At 38.3% G+C, this 19,557-nt stretch overlaps 6 protein-coding genes across 6 annotated transcripts; all 6 read left to right on the forward strand.

Annotated features, from left to right (window-relative positions):
* Positions 1–1,922: 1,922 nt before the first annotated feature.
* On the forward strand, positions 1,923–7,134 carry CBG08000 (the record flags this gene model as incomplete). The annotated part of the gene is made up of 8 exons (XM_002646076.1): positions 1,923–2,042; positions 3,857–4,486; positions 5,058–5,201; positions 5,258–5,407; positions 5,453–5,668; positions 5,748–5,949; positions 6,630–7,025; positions 7,115–7,134. The coding sequence occupies 8 exons, from the start codon at positions 1,923–1,925 to the stop codon at positions 7,132–7,134; spliced, it is 1,878 nt and encodes a 625-aa protein (XP_002646122.1).
* CBG08001 lies at positions 2,826–3,197 on the forward strand (the record flags this gene model as incomplete). Its single annotated transcript, XM_002646077.1, has 1 exon — positions 2,826–3,197. The coding sequence occupies one exon, from the start codon at positions 2,826–2,828 to the stop codon at positions 3,195–3,197; it is 372 nt and encodes a 123-aa protein (XP_002646123.1).
* Positions 7,135–8,372: 1,238 nt separating the features above from the next.
* Cbr-clec-92 lies at positions 8,373–9,893 on the forward strand (the record flags this gene model as incomplete). The annotated part of the gene is given in 5 exon segments (XM_002646078.1): positions 8,373–8,540; positions 8,590–8,695; positions 8,848–8,921; positions 8,923–9,038; positions 9,737–9,893. Coding segments are annotated over 5 exon segments (621 nt in total).
* Positions 9,894–10,352: 459 nt separating this feature from the next.
* Positions 10,353–11,333, forward strand: CBG08003 (the record flags this gene model as incomplete). The annotated part of the gene is made up of 4 exons (XM_002646079.1): positions 10,353–10,598; positions 10,646–10,751; positions 10,900–11,113; positions 11,183–11,333. The coding sequence occupies 4 exons, from the start codon at positions 10,353–10,355 to the stop codon at positions 11,331–11,333; spliced, it is 717 nt and encodes a 238-aa protein (XP_002646125.1).
* Positions 11,334–12,505: 1,172 nt separating this feature from the next.
* Positions 12,506–13,864, forward strand: CBG08004 (the record flags this gene model as incomplete). Its single annotated transcript, XM_002646080.1, has 4 exons — positions 12,506–12,793; positions 12,841–12,946; positions 13,154–13,355; positions 13,708–13,864. 4 exons carry the CDS (start codon positions 12,506–12,508, stop codon positions 13,862–13,864), a joined length of 753 nt encoding a protein of 250 aa, XP_002646126.1.
* Positions 13,865–14,389: 525 nt separating this feature from the next.
* On the forward strand, positions 14,390–17,999 carry CBG08005 (the record flags this gene model as incomplete). Its single annotated transcript, XM_045241530.1, has 6 exons — positions 14,390–14,473; positions 14,939–15,160; positions 15,784–16,113; positions 16,398–16,805; positions 17,178–17,279; positions 17,760–17,999. The coding sequence occupies 6 exons, from the start codon at positions 14,390–14,392 to the stop codon at positions 17,997–17,999; spliced, it is 1,386 nt and encodes a 461-aa protein (XP_045093631.1).
* Positions 18,000–19,557: the final 1,558 nt, after the last annotated feature.

Raw genomic sequence — 19,557 nt, forward strand, 5'->3', positions numbered from 1 at the left:
ACACTAGAGTATTCGGTTGATGGATTGGATAAAGACGCGTTGTATGAGGTTGAATTGCACATGGAGAGAGCTAATGATTTCAAGTAAGGGGTTTTGGGATTATCTAGCTTGGTAAAAGAGGTATCCAAAATTAGTAAATTGGAAAATGTAGATGACATTCTGCCAATCATTTTATCAGTTGATAGATTTTTGATATTGTTTATAGGAGCTGAGATAATTAGGGTCAAAGTAGGATGTGCAAGCGGCACCCACCCCTCTCCCTCATGGCTGCCGACCGGAGGAACCTTGGAAGCCGTGCTCTTTCCACATCCCATATCCCGACTCCCAGTAGAGATCCAAAAAAGTGGTCAACTAGTAAAATGTGTAGAATTAAATTTCCCTAAATTTTATTAGTTACCAAATTTTTGATATATTTTATAGGAGCTAAGATAATTAGGCTTAAAGAGATCCCACTGCGCGCCCTCCAAGAGTGTGTGAGGGCGTTGCCGACCCCAAGGGGTGGTGGGAGAGCGCCGGCTATCCCACCTACTTTAAACCAAAATATCTCAGTTCTGAATAATCCTATAAACATTTGGCAAACTAGTGAAATTTGTAACATTTAATTTTCTACATTTTATCAAATGACAGATTTTTGATATCTCCTATAGGAATTGAGATAATTAGGATTGAAGGAACAACCTTTTCCAAGCGTAGGGGGCGCCGTCCACCCTACCTACTTTGGCACTCTTCTAGAATCATGGAACGAAAAAAAATCATGGAACGAAAAATAAAATCACGGAACGAAAATTTTAGGTAATCCAAAAACTACTAGGACCTTCATTCAAGTACTATCCTGAAATCTAACCTTGACATTACATTTTTTCTGCTCAGTATCCAAAATGACTCCCGAAATGTGGTATATTGAATCCTTAAGGTACACTAGTTGATAGCGTACATGGTTAATAGGTTACATAGGACCTTTCCCAGATGTTCTGAGGATCATGGGACATATGAGAGTTAGATTAGAGGCTGCAACGAGCAGAGTTATCAAACTTCCCGTCGTTTTTTGGGTGTCCCACATGAAGGAAACATGATGGTTCAGCCTAAGCCTTTAATTGAAAAAACCTTTCCTAATTCAAAATTAGTCTTCTTGAAACAAAATCTTGGTCCGGAATAAGAATAGTCTTGTGCCAAATTGAGTAGAAATCGTGGCATGAAATTTCTTGCCTCGGATGTTTCATTTTTCAAAAATTCGATGATATTTTGGGTTGAGGAAGCTTTTTTTCAACCACTTCTTTCAGGCTCTTTCAGGCTGAAACGCCATGCTTCTTTTATCTGGAACACCCTAAAATGTCAGCAAACTCAATAACTGCTCGATGTAGCTTTAAACTGAGTTTTCAGATGTTCTACAGGTCCTATGTAACCTGTTAACTAGCGTATCTTAAGAAATTGATATACCCTTTTTAGTATACCTTGGGTATTGGAAAAAGTAAAATTGATGCCAAAGTTAGTATTACGGGTACTACTTGTCAAAGTAAAGAAGATAGCAGTTTTTTTGGATTACCCAACATTTTCGTTCCGTGATTCTAGAAGAGTGCCCCCTACTTTAACCCTAGATAGCTCAGTTCTCAATGATCCTATCAAAAAGTAATCAACTAACAAAGTTTTTCGCATATTATGTGGAACATTTTATTAGTTGAAATCTTTTTGATATCCCTCATAGGAACCAAGATAAAAGACCTTGAAATTTCAGGTACAACCATAGAAAAAATACATGGCTTGAGTCAGAGAGTGATCTACCAAACACGCCAACCGAAAAAGTGAAACATTCGAATGGAATACTGACTGGAGAACAGTGGATGGCCGATACGATTTGTTTTGAAAGGGTTAGACTGACAAACGATCCGAATTTGAAATCCCCGAACCATATTTGTGTCCAAAGTATGCACAAATGGCGTCCAGTGGTTACGATTCGGAAAATCTCAAGGGAAAAGCTAGAAGAAGGTTTTGAGAAGGAATTTAGATTGGAGGAGACGTGTTTCATCGCTGTGACGATTTATCATGTACGTTACTGGGTTACTGTAGATTTCCTTTGTTTTAGTTTTTTCAAAGTTTCGATGTTTACAAACGTAGCGTATACTCAACCAAATGTTTTAAAAATTTTAATACTTATGAAACAAAACTAGAGCTTCATTTTTGTAGTTGACAACTTTTTTGAAAAATCAATTCTTGCGGAAATATGGCACGTGGAAGGAGGCATACCTAGCGGCGCGCCCACCCAAGCTAGTGGTCGGCGGCGCCCATAGGGGAGGGTTCTTCCACGTGGCATATCTCTCCAGGACTTGATTTTTTAAAAAAGTTGTCAATTACAAAAATGAAGCTCTAGTTTTGTTCAGTCTGTTCTGAAATGTTCAAAAAGGTCGGTTAAGTTTGACCTACAGGGTGGCTTTTAATTATTGCAACGCATTCAAAATGAGCGTATCTCAAGAAGTATAAAACAAAATCCGATCTAACTCAAGCGAATATTTATTCGTATGTATGAAAATAGAAAACGGAAGAAATTATTCGATTCTGCCACCTTTCGCGGCGATGACAGCTCGAAGACGTCTTGGGTACGCGTCGACTGTGGCACGGAGGTATTCCACCGACAATTTGTCCCATTCCTCCACCAATTTCTTCTTCAATGCCTCAACACTCGAATGGGGTCTTGCACAGACCTTATTTTGAAGAACTCCCCAGATGGAGAAGTCGAGAGGATTCAAATCCGGAGAGGAAGCAGGCCATCCATCCTTCTTGATGAACTGCGGCAAGTGACGCTCGCACCAGTCTTGAGTGAACTTTGCAGTATGGGCAGGTGCCCCATCTTGTTGGAAGATCCAATGTTGTCCGGCAAAGTGATTTTCGGCCCATGGAAGCAAATGCTTCTTCAAAATTTCTTCTACGTAATACTCTTTGTTGATGAGCGTCACTTGCCGCAGTTCATCAAGAAGGATGGATGGCCTGCTTCCTCTCCGGATTTGAATCCTCTCGACTTCTCCATCTGGGGAGTTCTTCAAAATAAGGTCTGTGCAAGACCCCATTCGAGTGTTGAGGCATTGAAGAAGAAATTGGTGGAGGAATGGGACAAATTGTCGGTGGAATACCTCCGTGCCACAGTCGACGCGTACCCAAGACGTCTTCGAGCTGTCATCGCCGCGAAAGGTGGCAGAATCGAATAATTTCTTCTGTTTTCTATTTTCATACATACGAATAAATATTCGCTTGAGTTAGATCGGATTTTGTTTTATACTTCTTGAGATACGCTCATTTTGAATGCGTTGCAATAATTAAAAGCCACCCTGTACTTTTGTATAGCTTTGGAATTTTAGTTGTTTCAACAGAAGTTAAAAAAAAACTGGTTTTTTAAAGATGGTAGGATCAACCGGAACCTTTTTCAATTTGTCTGAAAATTTCAGACTATATTAAACAACACTAGAACTTTCTTTTTGTAGTTGACAACTTTTTATAAAAATGGTCCTAGAAAGAGATACGCCACGTGGAAGGAGGCATACCTTGAGGCGCGACCACAAGAGCGAAGGGGTGGGCGCCAAAAAAGAAGTGCACTTCCACGTGGCATATCTCCCTAGGGCTTGATTTTTCAAAAATGTTGTAAACTACAAAAATGAAGTTCTATTTTTGATTAGTATATTCTGAAATTTTCAGACAATTTGAAATAGTTTGAGCTAGTTTTTGGGAACTTCAAAGTTTGTAAAGTTTTTGGGTTTCTAGGTTAAGAATCACTTGGCTTTAAGATTTAGCTTTAATTTTTCCAGGGTAATTTGGAACAGATTATTCTGAAATTTAAAAAATTGTAGTTTTCAAAATAACGATGTTTCAGAACCGCGACCTGGTCGACCTGAAAATTGGCAACAACCCAATGGCGTCAGCATTTCGAGAGCAATACCTGCTGAAGAAGAATCGGGTGCTCATTCTCAAAAGATATCAATCACGTCGTCGTTCTGACGTCTTTCCGACCCCGCCAACGACTCCAGGAGCTGCAGCAGGACTTCCAGCTCTAACCAATGGAATCACCAGTCCGCTCCAGTCAAGACAAGCCAGGAGTCCTTTGGTGGAATCTTCAGAGAATCAGAAGCCTACGGTCAACAGAATCACTGATGGATTTCCTGAATCATCCAATATTTCTCCTCAATTTCCAATGCCAGCTGGATTCTCGGCTCCAGTTAATGGGACCACCAGTCATCAGAAGCCAGTACCAACCACAAATTATATATTGGGATCTTCAGCATTGGGCAATCAGCCACCTGGATTCGCAGCACCATCCAATATTTCACCTCAATTCCCAATGCCAGCTGGATTTTCAGGACCAACCACGAATCCTATGATGGGATCTCCTGCTTTATCCAATCAGCCACTACCAACCAATGGATTTCCAGCACCATCCACTCAATTCTCGATGCCTTCGTATCAAACTCTTTTGAGCCAGAATCTGATGCTCTTCAGACTCTTAGTACAACATACTGGCCAGACGAATGTGATGGAAATGTTGAAGAATATGAATGGATTGTCAGCTCAACAACAATCAGAAGAGAGATCTTCTGGAAATTAAGGCTACCCAACTTTAAGCTCGATTATCTCGATTCCTGTAAGAGATAGCAAAAATTTGTTAACTAATAAAATGTTTATCATATTATCAGCAATATTTTATCAGTTGACGAAATTTTGATATCTCTGATAAGGTTCCAGATAATTGAGCTTAGCCTTGGGTGCCTTTCTATTTGAGGAAAACTGCAATATTAATGGGTAAATCGACTTTTTTTTTGTGTTCTTTGTCTGTTTTTTCCTAATTGATGATAATAAATGAACCTTAATTTTATCATAATTGTTGATATTGATATACCTAGTTGAATGAAAAATTAATCTTGGGACCTACAATTTTTCCATTTTTTGAAAAAAAAAATCTTCAAATTTTGCGTTAAATCCCAGCTCCCATCAAAAAATCCCAAAAAAAACAAGTTATTTCTAAAATTCCCTCTCTCGCCTAAAACTTTAAATTTCAAATTTCCCGCCGAATCTATTAGAAAAAAGAAATGAGTCATCATAATCGTGGACCATATCGCCAGAATCATCAACCAATGCCACGTCATCATCCAGCACGTCATCAGCAGCTTCCAGAAGAGCAAGATGAGCCAATTGATGTGCCAAATGCAATTGCCAATATGCCAGTTAGGATTACGGTAGACAAGTTTGTTTTTGAATTCTTGAAATTCAATTTTTCCAGGGTTATCGCCAACTTGAACCTACCTCAGCATTAGAATCCATCGCCGCTAGTAGCTGTCTTATGGTGGTCCAGTGCCTGGAGCCAATTGAAATGTGGACAGGGATTGAAACTCCAAATCGATACATTGTTCATGATATGTACATGAGACGGGTAAATTTTTTGGAATTTTTTGTAGTTTGTAGTTGAAATTTTCAGATTCTGTACGCTCATGAAGAATCCGACTATTGGGATCGTTCTTGCGATCGAAATCGCAGAAGTTTCGACCTCCATATGTTTGATAATCGACGGCAGAGATTGATGAGCTCATCCCGGTATGGAGGTGGAAGTTTTACGTGTTCTCCAGATGTCTTGGAGACGTGGCATCGTGGAAATTCAATTGGAATACTGTCGAGAAGTACTTGTGATCATAGGGTGCGCAGTTGGACAGGAAAATGAGAATCATAATTCCCGAAAAATTATAGTTTTCGATTTTCTAAAAAATTGTTTCCAGTTCTATCTCCGCATAGCTGGCTGTCCAACCGAATTCGCCGTCGTTGCTCCAGACGGCGCTCAAAGCAGTCCGGCATGTCGTAGCCGTCACACTCTCCCATTTCCAATTTATATTCAAGGAGGAGCTAAAGTTGGAGAAATCGTCCGTCTAGATCCAGGATATTTGGAATGGGTCAGCTATGCGGACACCTACATGATTCATTGTGAGTTTTCGCTCATAAGTTTTTAAGCTAGAATTTTTCTTTGTGTACCAATCGAAAGAGCAAAAAAAATTGAGCAAGAAAAATTGTGTTGCATCTAAACTAGAATCGTTTCTTACCTTGAAAAAATTCAAACTAAAGTTTTGCTAATTTTTGAATGAAATTTCTCCTTTTAGTACTACTTTCAAAGCCTCATAACTCGTCTCTTACATAACAATTTAAACTTTATACTTATCAAAAGAGCATTTTACATCAGTAAATTATATTTTCAGTCCCTATTGACATGCCGGTCATTATCAAAATGCTCCTTCTCCAAGCAACTTTCCTGATTGATTTCACCTATTTCGAGGATCGAGAACAGAATGGGAATGCGGCAGTTGTGTACTATTAGAGAACTCTGAATTCTTGCATTATTGATAATTGTTTAGTTCTCTAGCAAAAACAAATAAAGCATAGAAAGAGCTAGAGAAATGGTTTTTGGAAAAAAGGCTTTAAAAATATCAATTTTTACCTAGAAGAAGAAAGAAAAGAAATGTGATCTTATTTATCTCAGTAGCTATTAGAGATATCAAAAAACTTTCAAGAATAAAATGGTTTTCATGATATCAAAGGTGTTTTATCAGTTGACTACTTTTTGTTACCTTTCATAGGAATTGAGATATTAGAACTCAAAGTTCAAGTAGCGTTTTATCAACTTCTACATCCTCTACTACATCCACAACCACTGAGAGCCCATTGCTCAAAACTCAATACGTCGTTAACTACGGAGCCATCGGAGCAGTGGTCGGCGTTCTTTTCTTCGGATTGCTCATCTGTTGCATTTGCCATATTAGAAGTGCCAGGAAGAGAAAGAGAGAAAAGGAGGAGGCATGGAAGATTCCTGGATGGACGTCTTCTACTTCAGAAGGCAAGACTAGTGACGTGGAGAGTGGAAAAGGAGGCTTTTGGAGTGAATCTGGGGCATCTGGAAAGTCTGGAGAAGGCAAGAAGAGGGAGAAGAAAGCTGGAAATTCAAAAAGTACCACTGGATAAACCACTACCACGAAGTCGGGAACCAAATCTGGGACCAAGTCCAAAAAGTGAACTCTTTTTTGTTTTCTTTTTTTTACTTGTGTGATTCTAGAAAATTAAATTTAATAAAATTTTTATAAACAAATGAAGAATTCAGGTCCGGTTTCCATTTTGTAGTTTGTAGTCAAAGCATGGAATTTTTGAATACCAAACGATGTAGAAAATATCCAATAAGCACAAAATAACCAATCACCACTAGAAATATGATAAAAACCGAAAATCTTGCTGCCCGGATCCAGAATTTTGGGTTTTTTATTGGTCCCAATTTTGGGATTATATGCATCTGAAATATTTTTTGAACAACGAATTCTTGAGAACTTACATTGTATGCAAAACTGTAAATCTTCAAAAACAATTGTATAAAATTGTTTTTCTAATATTAAATGGAGCTAGAAAACAGAAGAAAAAGTGGCTTTCATAGACCAAAAATTAGGCTCCGCCCACTTTTTCTATTTTAAATGTCAAATTTGACCTCAAAATTATAACTTTCAGAATGTTGTTTTTTCTTGAAAGTTCTCAAAATTTTTGTTTATGCATAATTATATTGTTTTGTTGACAATAATCAAAGATCCTTTGCTTTCTTGAAAATTCTGAAAATTGAAAAATTAAAAAAAAACTAACGGAAAAATTCGAATCAGGCAGATTTTGGGCTCCAAAATAAGTATGACATACCGTAAACACTTTAATAGAACGCCACCCGGACCGTCCACTTTGAGCCTATATATCTCACTTGTTTTGAAAGATATCAAAAAGTTGTAAACTGACAAAATGTTTATCATGATATAAGCAAAATTTTATCAGTTGACCACTTTTTGATATCTTTCACAGAAAATAAGATACATGGGCTTAAAGTGGACAGCCTCCTCCCTCCTTACCTCCCCCCCCCCCTCCTCTGGCGACGGCTCTGGGGAGACTCTCTTCTGGTGAGGCCCGATTGTTTTGAACTCCTATATCTCAGTTCCTGTGAAAGATGTCAAGAAGTTTTCAACTGATAAAATGTTTATCATAATGTCAGCAACATTTTATCAGTTAACCACTTTTTGATATCTTTCACAGAAAATGAGATACATTATAACGAACCTCCGTTGCTTCCTACAAAGGCTCAAAGTTGACGATTCAGGTGACTTTCAATTAGAGTGTTTACGGTATACTGAAGTTCATCCAAATATAGATTTTTTGATATACAAGAATCAGTTTTCCAAAGAAAAGTATAGAATGTATTTCAAAAACGATCTGCAACATTGTTTTTTTTAACATTTTGCAATGAAATTCCCTTATGTACCATTTTTATGACCCCCCAACTTCCGCCTATAAAACCCACCGAACCTCCGTTGCTTCCTGCAAACTCTGAAGCTATGAGGTTGCTCATATTGCTCACTCTCCTAGGGATTACTGTAGCCCGCGATGATTATTCCGGAGGTCATCGTCCTCCACCAAGACCAAAACCCCCAGCCGGAGGCCGCACCAAATGTCCAGCCGGTTGGATGCTCTTCAAACGATCCCAAGGCAATTGGTGTGTTGGGGTAAGATAGACTACAAACTACAAAAACTACAAACAAGATGAAATTTCAGCTATTTGTGGGTCAATTCACTCAACCTAATGCTGAACTCCAGTGCCATCAGCATCAGGCAGTTTTGACAGGATTGCAGTCAAATAATGAGCGACAGAGATTGGCATGTAAGATTTTTGTAGTTTGGGGTTACTGTAGTTTGTAGTCCATGAAATTCGACATATTTTGAACCCAAGATTGTAGTGCTAGGATGGTTTTAAGCAAAGTTAGGGAGGGGGCGTTTGAAAATTTCAAAAAATTGTCTTTCAAATTTTTCTAGCTGCCGGACAAAAAATGATCCAAAAACATGGCTACGGAGATGCCGCTATTTGGCTGGGTGCCAGAAGAAAAGGCTCCTGGAATGTGTCAACCCAAGGAGACTTTCTTTTGGACTGATAAGCATACGAAAGGAACTGCTGGATTTGGATGGGCTGCTGGACAACCGGATGGAGTGCTGAGTTATACTTTGGGGTAGGTGAGGGGTACCATATGGTACTATGGTACAGAAATGGGTTATGGTCTAGGGATAGGACCAATTATGTGATACAGGGCTAACTATAAAGCTCAATTCAAAAAAGAAATCGTTCCGAATTTTTAATGAGTACCATATGGTACCATATCATACCATATGGTACAGAACCATGATCATAGTACGGGGCTAGAACAGAACTGCGACGAATAACCAGTTTGAACTAGCTATTTAGAACAGTATGGGCGATATGGTACAGGTCTAGAAATCATATGGTACCCAATTAGTCACCATATCGTAAAAAGCTAAAACCCAAGTATGACACATCATGAATTTTTTGTGGGTACCATATGATACTATGGGTAGCATATGGTACTGAGGGTACGATATGGTACTTTGGGTGTCATATGGTTATCTGCGTAACATATGGTACAAAGTATAGTAAGATCCTTGGATCACCATGGAGCTAAGTTAGGAGCCATACAGTAGGTACCATATTGTATTGCGGATACCATATGGCGCTGTGAGTACTCTATCGTATTGTGGGTGCCATATGGTACTATGGGTAATATATGGTACCAACCTGACACTCTAATGGGACTAAACTAATTTTTTTGAGAGATTCCGGGGTTATTGAGAGGTTCCGGGTAATTCGGGCCCAAATTTCTTGAATTTCCGACCTAAAATCATTAATTTCCAGAGCCCAATCATGTGTGCACCAATTCGTCTTCCCAAGTGGGACCACTCATCCAAGATGGCCAGGAATCATGCATGGGCAATTAGATGATCAATATTGTCAAGAAGGACGTATAAATCCAAACCGGAAAATGTACGCTTGTGGAAAATTGGCTACTTAATTACCTTGTATAGTTAATTGGTTAATTAATAAAATGATTGCTGAAAAATTTTAAAATTGACTGCCAACTTCAAGGAAATTCATCTGGCTTCCTGTGAAAGATATCAAAAAGTGGTCAACTGATAAGATATTGATAATTTTACAATAATCAATTTATCAGTTGACAATTTTTTGATATCTTCCACAGGAAACAATATAATTGAGCTCAAAGTTGATGTGTCTGGTATTTTCCATGAAAGCAAATACGACAATTTGAAAATAATTATTTAACAGTTCATTTTTGGATTTTTAGAGTTCTGAATTTCAAAAATCAACAACAATTCTTTTGAAGTTTTGCAATAAAAAACCCTCGTTTTCGAAATTTTATGATCGAAAAAATATTGTTCGAGGGAACAAGGAGCTGTCCAATGAAAGTATAAAAAGTCATCGATTCGTAACTTTTTCTTCATTTCTTCAGAAAATGAAATTCTTAATTTTAATCATTTTCTGTTTCGTCTGCCCAATTTTAGCGGCCATTGGCCGCTATGATGGCGGTCGGGACAGCAGTTCCTGGTCCTCGGAATCTTCTGAAGGCCATGGCCACGGCCATGGCGGTCGACCACGTCCACCACGACCACCAGTACGCCCACGCCCGCCAAGAGAGAAAACCAACTGCCCAACCGACTGGATGCTATTCAAACGAACACAAGGCAATTGGTGTGTTAGGGTAAGAGAGACTACAAACTACAGAAACTAAAAACTATAAATTTTCAGGTTTTTGTTGGCAGATTTAACCATCCCCAGTCTGAGGCCCAATGTGTTGCTCAAGGAGCAAAGTTGACTGGATTGCAGACAAATGAGGAGAGGCTGAAAGTGGCAGGTTAGGGATTTTTGTAGTTGGTAGTTTGTAGTGACTTTGACAATGGGTAATAACCAGCTTTCTGGAATAATCTTATGGTACATAGCAGTGAACCATATGGTGCAAATCAATAATCTTGTTGTAGCTTTTGAAATCCCAAATTTTCCAGATGCGGGGCTGAAATTAATCCATCAAAATGGGTTCCAACAGGCATCTCTCTGGCTTGGCGCCAAAAGAAAGGCATCATGTCCACGTGCTGGAATATGTGCTCCAATCGACACATTCGAATGGACTGATGGACAAACAACGGGAACCGATGGGTTCAATTGGTTTTCTCATCCAGGTGACGTTCAACCGGATGGCAAGTGGAGAAATGATTGGGGGTGAGTTGGAATCACATGACCAGCAGTAGTGCCGTATTGTAGATCTCTAACACCCCATATAATTTGCAGACATCAAAGCTGCGCTCTGCAATTTTTATTCGCCAGTGGAACGACTAGTAATGCATGGAGAGGATTTGTTCATGGGCAGATGGATGATCAATGGTGTCAATACTTGGATAATAACAGTAGACTGTATGCTTGTGGAAAATTGGCAACTTAATTACCCTATAATTAGTTGGATAATTAATAAAATGATTGATTGTCGGAATATAAATTTTAATAAACACTTTGAAAATATCTGTCAACTTTGAGCTCAATTATCTTGACTCCTGTACAAGATATTAAAATGTTGTCAACTGAAAAAATATTTGTGATAATATGATAAGAAATTTATCAGTTGACAAATTTTTGACATCTCTTACAGGAACGAAGATAACTGAGCTCAAAGTTTAACAATACTGAGGGGCTCATAGTTACCCGGACTCAAGTTTTCATAGCATAAAATTTGAGTATGGCATTGTACTGGGCTCAAATTTAGAGAGCAACAATTAGCATACTTCATCAATAATCTAACAGAGTTTCATATCATTTTATCAACTTTGAGCTGAGTTGCAGCTTGTCAAAGTTGTTTCATCTCATAAATGTTGTAGCTCAACTTTGCCTAACCATAAAAACTGTAGGAATGATGGTGAGTGGCTGAAAATTTATGAGTGTTAAGATAAACTCTCCTAAAATCATTTATAAGCATTTTAGATTGCTACAAAACTGATCAAATTGGTAGTCACCAGTTTTCCGAAGAGGCTAAATTTAGAAAATGCTCGAATTTTTGAGATGAATTGATCTGACGGCTTGAAATTTATGATTTTGTGTGTGTGTGTGTGTGTGTGTGCGCGCGCGTGGGTGCGTGTGCCTGCGTGCGTGCGCGCGCGTGGGTGTGCCCGTTTGTTCCCGCGTCGGCGACCCTAGAAAAGTCACCAGTAGATCAAATTTTCTCAAATTTTCACAGATGGTCGGAAATAACACCGAAATGATGCCCCATATTTCCGTTTGTCGAGATTTTGATTTTGAAGCCTTCTGGAGACATTCCTTGGTTTCAGCACACTGAAAGTGGTGGAACTTCCCCCCTAGGAAGAGTTGCCGAGGGGAAGAGAGGTGATGTGTTTACCTCTATTGTCGAATGGAACAAAAACTGGGACCTGAGAATTTCAGTAAAATCTAGTGATTTTTGAAATCAAAAATCAACAAAAAATCGACTTGCAAGAAAAACCTTTTTTCGCAATTTTATAACCCCGAAAAAAAACTTTTCCGGAGAACAAGGAACTTTTTTTGTTTGATGAGGGTATAAAAAGCCAGCGGCTCTAAACTTTTTCTTCAGTTTTGAAAACAGAAAATATGAAGCTTTCAATTCTAATATTTTTCTCTTTTCTCTGCCCGATTCTAGCGGCCATTGGTGTCTATAATGGCGGCGAAGATAGCAGTAGTAGCTCTTCATGGTCTTCGGAATCCCATGAAGGTCGAGGGGGCGGACGAGGTGGTCGAGGCGGCCACGGCCACGGTAATGGTGGGGGTCGACCACGTCCCCAACGACCACCAGCACGTCCACGACCGCCAAGAGAGAAGACCAACTGCCCGGCAGACTGGATGCTATTCAAACGATCTCAAGGCAATTGGTGTGTTAAGGTGAAAGAGACTTCAAACTACAGAAACTAAAAACGACGAACCTTCAGGTTTTTGTTGGTCGATTGAACCAACCCCAAGCCGAAGCACAATGTGTTGTTCAAGGAGCAGTGTTATCTGGATTGCAGACGGATGAGGAGAGGGTGAAAGTGGCAGGTTAGGGATTTTATAATCTGTTTGTAGTCTTACCCATATGGTACATGACAATGAGCTATACAGCACTAAAAAGTAGCCATATGACGCCCATATAGTACATCTAGAACGTCGAATAGAGAGCTTTAGTGATCATATGGTACATAGCAACGAACCATATGGTGCAAATCAATTACCATTTTCTAGTCTTTGCAATTCCAATTTTTCCAGAAATGGCTACAAAATTGGTCCATCAAAATGGGTTCGATCAGGCATCTGTTTGGATTGGTGCCAAAAGAAAGGCAGCATGTCCACGCGTTAATGTTTGTCCCGCAAAAGACACCTTCGAATGGACTGATGGACAAACAACGGGAACCGATGGATTCGGATGGTCGCTGGGACAACCAGATGGCGTTTGGAGCAATGTGTGGGGGTGAGTTGCGGTAACATATGGGGAGAGGCACTAAGTGGAAGTTATTGGAACCACATGGCCCATATAGCTCGTGCAACACCATATGGTACCAGTTCACGCCATAAGGTGTTTGAAATATGATACTAGCTTAGTTATTCGTATTCAATTTCAATAAAACAACTGGGTGGTACCATATGGTACAGTCATGAGGCTCATGGTACAGGTTGGGGTACCAATGATATATACTGCGTGGATAGCGTTCCATGATATAAATATTGCTAGCAGTACCATATGACCCACACCTAGAGTACCATGTGATATAGTTCTAGCAGTACCATATGGTACCACTCGACAACCCCCATATTATTTGCAGACATCAAAGCTGCTGCCATCAATTTGTATTCGCCAGCGGATCTACTAGTCCAACATGGCCAGGAATATTCCACGGGCAGTTAGATGATCAACATTGTTTGGAACAATGGAATGGTTCCAACAACAAAATGTACGCTTGTGGAAAATTGGCAACTTAATAAAACCTATAACTAGTTTGATAATTAATAAAATAATCAGTGATTGTTGAAAATGAGGACTTTCTTTGAATCAAGAAAAATGACAAATTAAAGTTTTGGAAAAAAAATCATTGTCATATTTGAGCTTAATTATCTCGATTCCTGTAAACGATATCAAAAAGTGGTCAACTGATAAAATGTTGCTGATTTTATGATAATAAATTGACCACTTTTTGAGATCTTCCACAGGAATCAATTACCCAACATATGGTAGAAAAACGCTGTCTCGACAAACATACACACAGACGGACCACAAAATTTGGGAATTTCTACGTAAACTTTGTTGGAACCTGGATTTTTCTAAAAATTCGTGGTTTCTAGAATAAAAAGAAGTGCCAACTGGAATTTCAGCTCTTCCCAAGAAGCCAATTATTTTCCAATTTCTGGAGTCTTTTTTCTAGAAGACAAGAGAAAACAATCTTGCTACAAGCCGCATTTTCTTTTTTGTTTTGCAATTCGTTGTTCGAGGCATTTCGAAGAAGAATAATGGAGAAGAAAAGATCTAAAACAAACCTCTTGCAAAAGTTCGCCGAGAAGTTCAAGAAGAAGAAGCGCGCCAAGTCGACGTCGGTAGGTCAAAAAGGGAAGGGAATTTGAAAAATCGATAATTGGAAGATATTCCAAACACTTTGATCCAAATATCAGCTTTCTAGGGTGGTTTTGAGCTGAGTTATAGTTAAGGGGTATTTTAGTTTGTGGCTTTTGTAGTTTGTAGTCCACTGGTGGCCATATAGTACAGAGCGATAAACCATATTTAAGTCTTGTAGTCTTTGTAGTAGTTGTAGTTTGTAGCTTTTGTAAACTTTTTAGTCCGACCCATGTTCCCTAGCAGTGTACCATATGGTACTACTGGTGACCATATGGTACAAAGCGGTGCACCATACATTGTCTTGTATTTTTGTAGTTTGTAGCCCTTGTAGTCTAGCAGTGTGCCATATGGTACCACTGGTGGCCAAATGGTACAGGGCGATGAACCTTATTTGATCTTGTAGTCTTTGTAGTCTTTGTAGTCTTTGAAGTCGTCCACATTTCCAGGCTTCCCGCGAGCGGAGCTCAGAAATGAGCCGCCGCCCATCTCGCCAACATCGCTCCCCATCAAAAGGCAAACAAACGACGCCATCTGGAACCCCGTCGGCTTCAGCGGAATCCAAAAGTCGCATCGATTTGATGGAGGTGACGGCGAAAGGTGTCAAAGAGAAGACGAAAGAAAAACAACGGACATCCGATAAGAATAAGAAGAAGAAGAATGAGAAAGAGGTGAGAAACCTACAAGAGTGTTTTAAACTTCTTGGATTTTGCTGAAATTTTGGGAGTATACTAAACAAGATGTCAGCTTTATTTTTGTAGTTGACAACTTTTTTGAGAAATTAGGTCCTGAGGAGATATGTCTCTTTTCTGGCGCCTGTTCCCGCGCAAGGGTAGGCGCGTTCACAGGTACGTCCTCTTCCACGTGGCATATCTCCCCCAGGACGGGATTTTTCTGAAAAGTTGTCAACTACAAAAATGAAGCTCTAGTTTTGTTCAGTATATTCTGAAAATTTCTTTTTACAAAAATGACTGCAATACGAGATACGCCACTTAGAAGAAAGTCTTTCCGGGTGGCGCCCCCAGAGGGGAGGAGGGATGTGGCGCCAAAAAGAGGTGCACCTTCCACCTGGCATACCTCCTCCAGACTTAACTTTTCGAAAAAGTTGTCAACTACAAAAATGATGTCCATGCCTTGTTTAGTATATTCTGAGATTTTCAGAAAAATTGAAAATTTTTTGAGCTAGGTTTTCAGAGATTTTAATTTAGCGTTTTTTTTTCGATTTTTCGAAAAACGTTGTACAAGAATTTTGAACTTTCGAAGTTCAAAACTTCAAAATCGGTACATATTTCAGACCACCATAGCCCCATCAAAATCTCCATCGACTCCAGGTCTCCGTCGTGCTGACAGCCTCATGGAATTGTCCCAAAATTCGAAAGTCGTTGAAAAAGCCGTGAGAACCTGGTTGGAAACTATTGGAAAAGAGGATTTTATGAAGAAGACGTTGGATAGTGAATACAAATCACTGGATGCGATAAAAGTGGATATGGACAAGTGTCAGGCGTTCAAAAAGAATATCGATTTGTGTCAATCGGAAAATATTGAAGTGCTGGATGCGAATCGAGTCAAAGGGAATGGGGAAGCGGACTTTTTCTATCATGCCAGTGTTTTGAATTTGGCGCCGGTACGCTATTTATTGATTTATTGATTTTTTATTTGTTGAAAAATCTGAAATTTCTTGATTTCCAAGCATTTTCAGTCATCTATCGTAATACCTCTAATAGAAGCCCCCCCCCCCCCAACTGTCAAGTGTGACCTTAATTATCTCAATTCTTGTAAGAGATATAAAAAAGTTGTCAACTTATAAAATGTTGCTGATATTATGATAAGCATTTCATCAGTAATAATTAGGCTCACCCTTGGCAATGTGGGGGCCCTTCAATTACAGGTATTGTTGAAATCCTTCAGATCACCACCAAAACCACCATCCTTGCTCAACTCGCCGATTTGGACTCTCCCCAATCTCTGGAATCCTTCTGGCTCATGGTGGCGGCTCAAAAAATCCAACGAGTCTATTTTCTAACCGGATCCGATTCCTCCGATTCCGCAGAACTCGACAAATCGGCATTTGCCACGTATTTCCCGGAAGATTTCACCGAATTCAAAACGATTCGTGTCAATAATCGAAAAACGATTCAAAAATCTGAGGAGCAGCCGAATTCTCAGCTATACTATGAGGTTGTACCGAAGGATTGTGCCGAGGCTCCGTTCTGTATGATTGAGATTTGTGATTTTTGGCCAGATGCCAAGATTCCAGCCATCTTACAGTCGGTTAGAATCGCTGGGACAGCTGCAAGCGTTTTTGAGACTGATATTGTGAGTTTGAAGCCTACAAAAACTACAAATACTACAAACTACAAACTACGCACGACAAATGCTACAAGGTTTAAACATTAACCTCCCAGGTTAAACCTTTTAGTTTAAAGCCACATAATTCATCCCTTATAGCTTATTACTGCTGACTACAAACTACAAACTATAAAGACTACAAACTACAAACTATAAAGACTACAAACTACAAAAACTACAAAAACTAAGAAGCCTACAAAAATTACAAACTAAAAGGTTTAAACATTAACCTTCAAGGTTAAGCGTTTAACCTTCAGTTACTGAACCCATATCTTATAGCTTATGGCTTACGACTACAAACCACAAAGACTACAAACTACAAACTACAATGATTTTCAGGATGCCGATGCGTCGTGTGCAATTATGAGCAATTACGGTGCCGGTAGACCAGGATCGTTTCTGGTTGGAGCATTGGCAATTGAGAAGCTGAGAAATGGAGATGTGCCAAACATTAAGGTGATTTATTTTGGTTCTTGGTAAAGGTAGAAAAAATAATTAATTAGGAAAATGTAGGAAATTTTATTTTACACATTTCTCTAGTTAGCAACTTTTTGATATCTTTTTTGGGAATCGAGATAATTAGCTTGGAAGTTAATTGCCTAAAAAGTTATTGCGACACCTTTGAGTCTTAATATCTCGTTCCGCAAAAGAGATACAAAAAAGAAATTAACAATAAAAATTTAGGAATTTTAATTTTACATATTTTACTAATTGAGAATATTTGTATACTATTCAGAAGAATCTAGATAATTTAAGTCAAACACAGAGTAGCTCCCCGCGCGCCATGGCGCCCTGTAAGGGAGGTGGGTGGTGCCAACTTTAACTTTTTGTATCTCATTTCCTGAAAACAATACAAAAATATTGCCAACTAATAAAATATAGGAAATTTTATTTTAACCAAGATAATAAATCATTTTCCAGGACATCGCTATCCTTGTCCGTTCCCAGCGTCCTGGTGCAATTGAGACGTTTTCTCAATACATGTCCACTTACATAATTGCACTGTATTACGGTCAAAAACATGTGAAAGATGGGGAATTGAAATCTAAGTTAAGCAATTTGATTTCTCAATTGGAGACATTTGCGACGTCGAGTATGAAGGAGGAGGAGGATGATGATGACTCGGCCGGCACCACCACCGGCAGCAACACTTGTGATTGAACTATGAATTGATTGAAAAGACCGAAATAAACGGATTTTAAGATAATTGGGTTTTTCAGATTCTTAGCTTTCGAATGATACCAAATTTAGAGTTGGAGCTCCAAAATGAGCCAAGTTATAGCGATTTTTAGTTTTGCTACTGGAATTGTGGCTTATCATTCAAAAAAGATGGATGCATCGAATTTTAAACTGTAGTAAATCAAAATATTCAAAATCGATATTAATTTAAAAAATCTGAGCTTTCAAATGGTGCCAAAATCAAGATTCTAGCTTGAAAATGAGCCAAGTTATGGATTTTTTTTTTTAAGTTTTGGATTTGAAGCTCATTTTCAGCTCATTTTCTCTGGAAAAAATGACCCAATTTTCCTCATTCCCAGTTTTTGTTTACCAGGCAAAAAAAACGAAAAACAAAAATTTATTTTATTTTTCTCTATTTTTCACCACCCGGTGGTGGTGAATGTCTTCTGAATATTTTGACGTCTTCTTCTTCTTCTTCGTTTTTTCAGAATTCTTCTAGAAGAAAATTAATGGAATTATTTTTTTCTGGTCTTTTCTAGAAGGAAAAATGTCATATTATCTCATAAATTATCAATGAATTTACCATTTTCTTATAGGGAAAATAAGAAAAAAGAAGGAAATGAAATATTTTATGATTTTCCCATTTTTCTTTTCATTTTCTGAATAATTCTGGAATTTTCTCTAGGATTACCGTAGATATGTTTCTATTTTTCACAAATTCAGAAATTCCAGAAAATTCGAAAATCCTTTGAGATTTTGGATGCATTCTTAAAATTTTATATTATTTATTGTTTATTTTTTTTTAATTATTTATTTTTTTTATTTTTTTTCAGACTTCCTTATTCCCTCTGGAATTCTCAGAAAACGCGCTCTATTGACAATTAATTTTATTTGTTTTCCACAAAAAAAATTCCCTTGTGATATATCCAAATTCAATATTAACCTTTATATATCCGACAAACAGGTAGTATTATTTGTTTGGACATATAAAACATATCGAATTTCACATTTTCACTCGGAAAAATAGAAAAATGGCTGTGTGAGAGAGAGCGGATATTTTTATGTTTAAACTAGTAGAAAGCAATTTTAAGCAAAAAAAATCTGAAATTTCTAGCCAAAAATCATCAAATACGGATGAAAATGAGCCGAGTTACAGCGATTTGAAGTTTGGTTCCTGAAATTTTAAAATTCTCGAAATATCAAAATTTTCAGAATTTCAGAAGTTCAGAGAAAATTCAAAAATTTCAGAATTTCAGAACTTCAGAGTATCAGAATTCCCAATTCTCAAAAATCTCCGAATTTTTGCTTCCTTGAATTCTTGACAGTTTCGGAGTCTCATAATTTCCAAACCGTCTATTTTGAGACTAGTTCCTTACACTGACCTTGTTAGGTCAGTGACCCCAAAAAATGACAAATTTCCAAGAAATGTTTTGAACAACATTCTAAAAAAAAGTCTAAAAAATACAAAACAAAAATATGCTTTTGTCTTTTTTTATTATTATTCATTCTTCTCGGGATTCTTTTTTGACATCCCGCTGAG

This window comes from Caenorhabditis briggsae (genome assembly GCF_000004555.2).
Source record: "Caenorhabditis briggsae complete genome, chrI, whole genome shotgun sequence".
NCBI lineage: Eukaryota > Metazoa > Nematoda > Chromadorea > Rhabditida > Rhabditidae > Caenorhabditis > Caenorhabditis briggsae.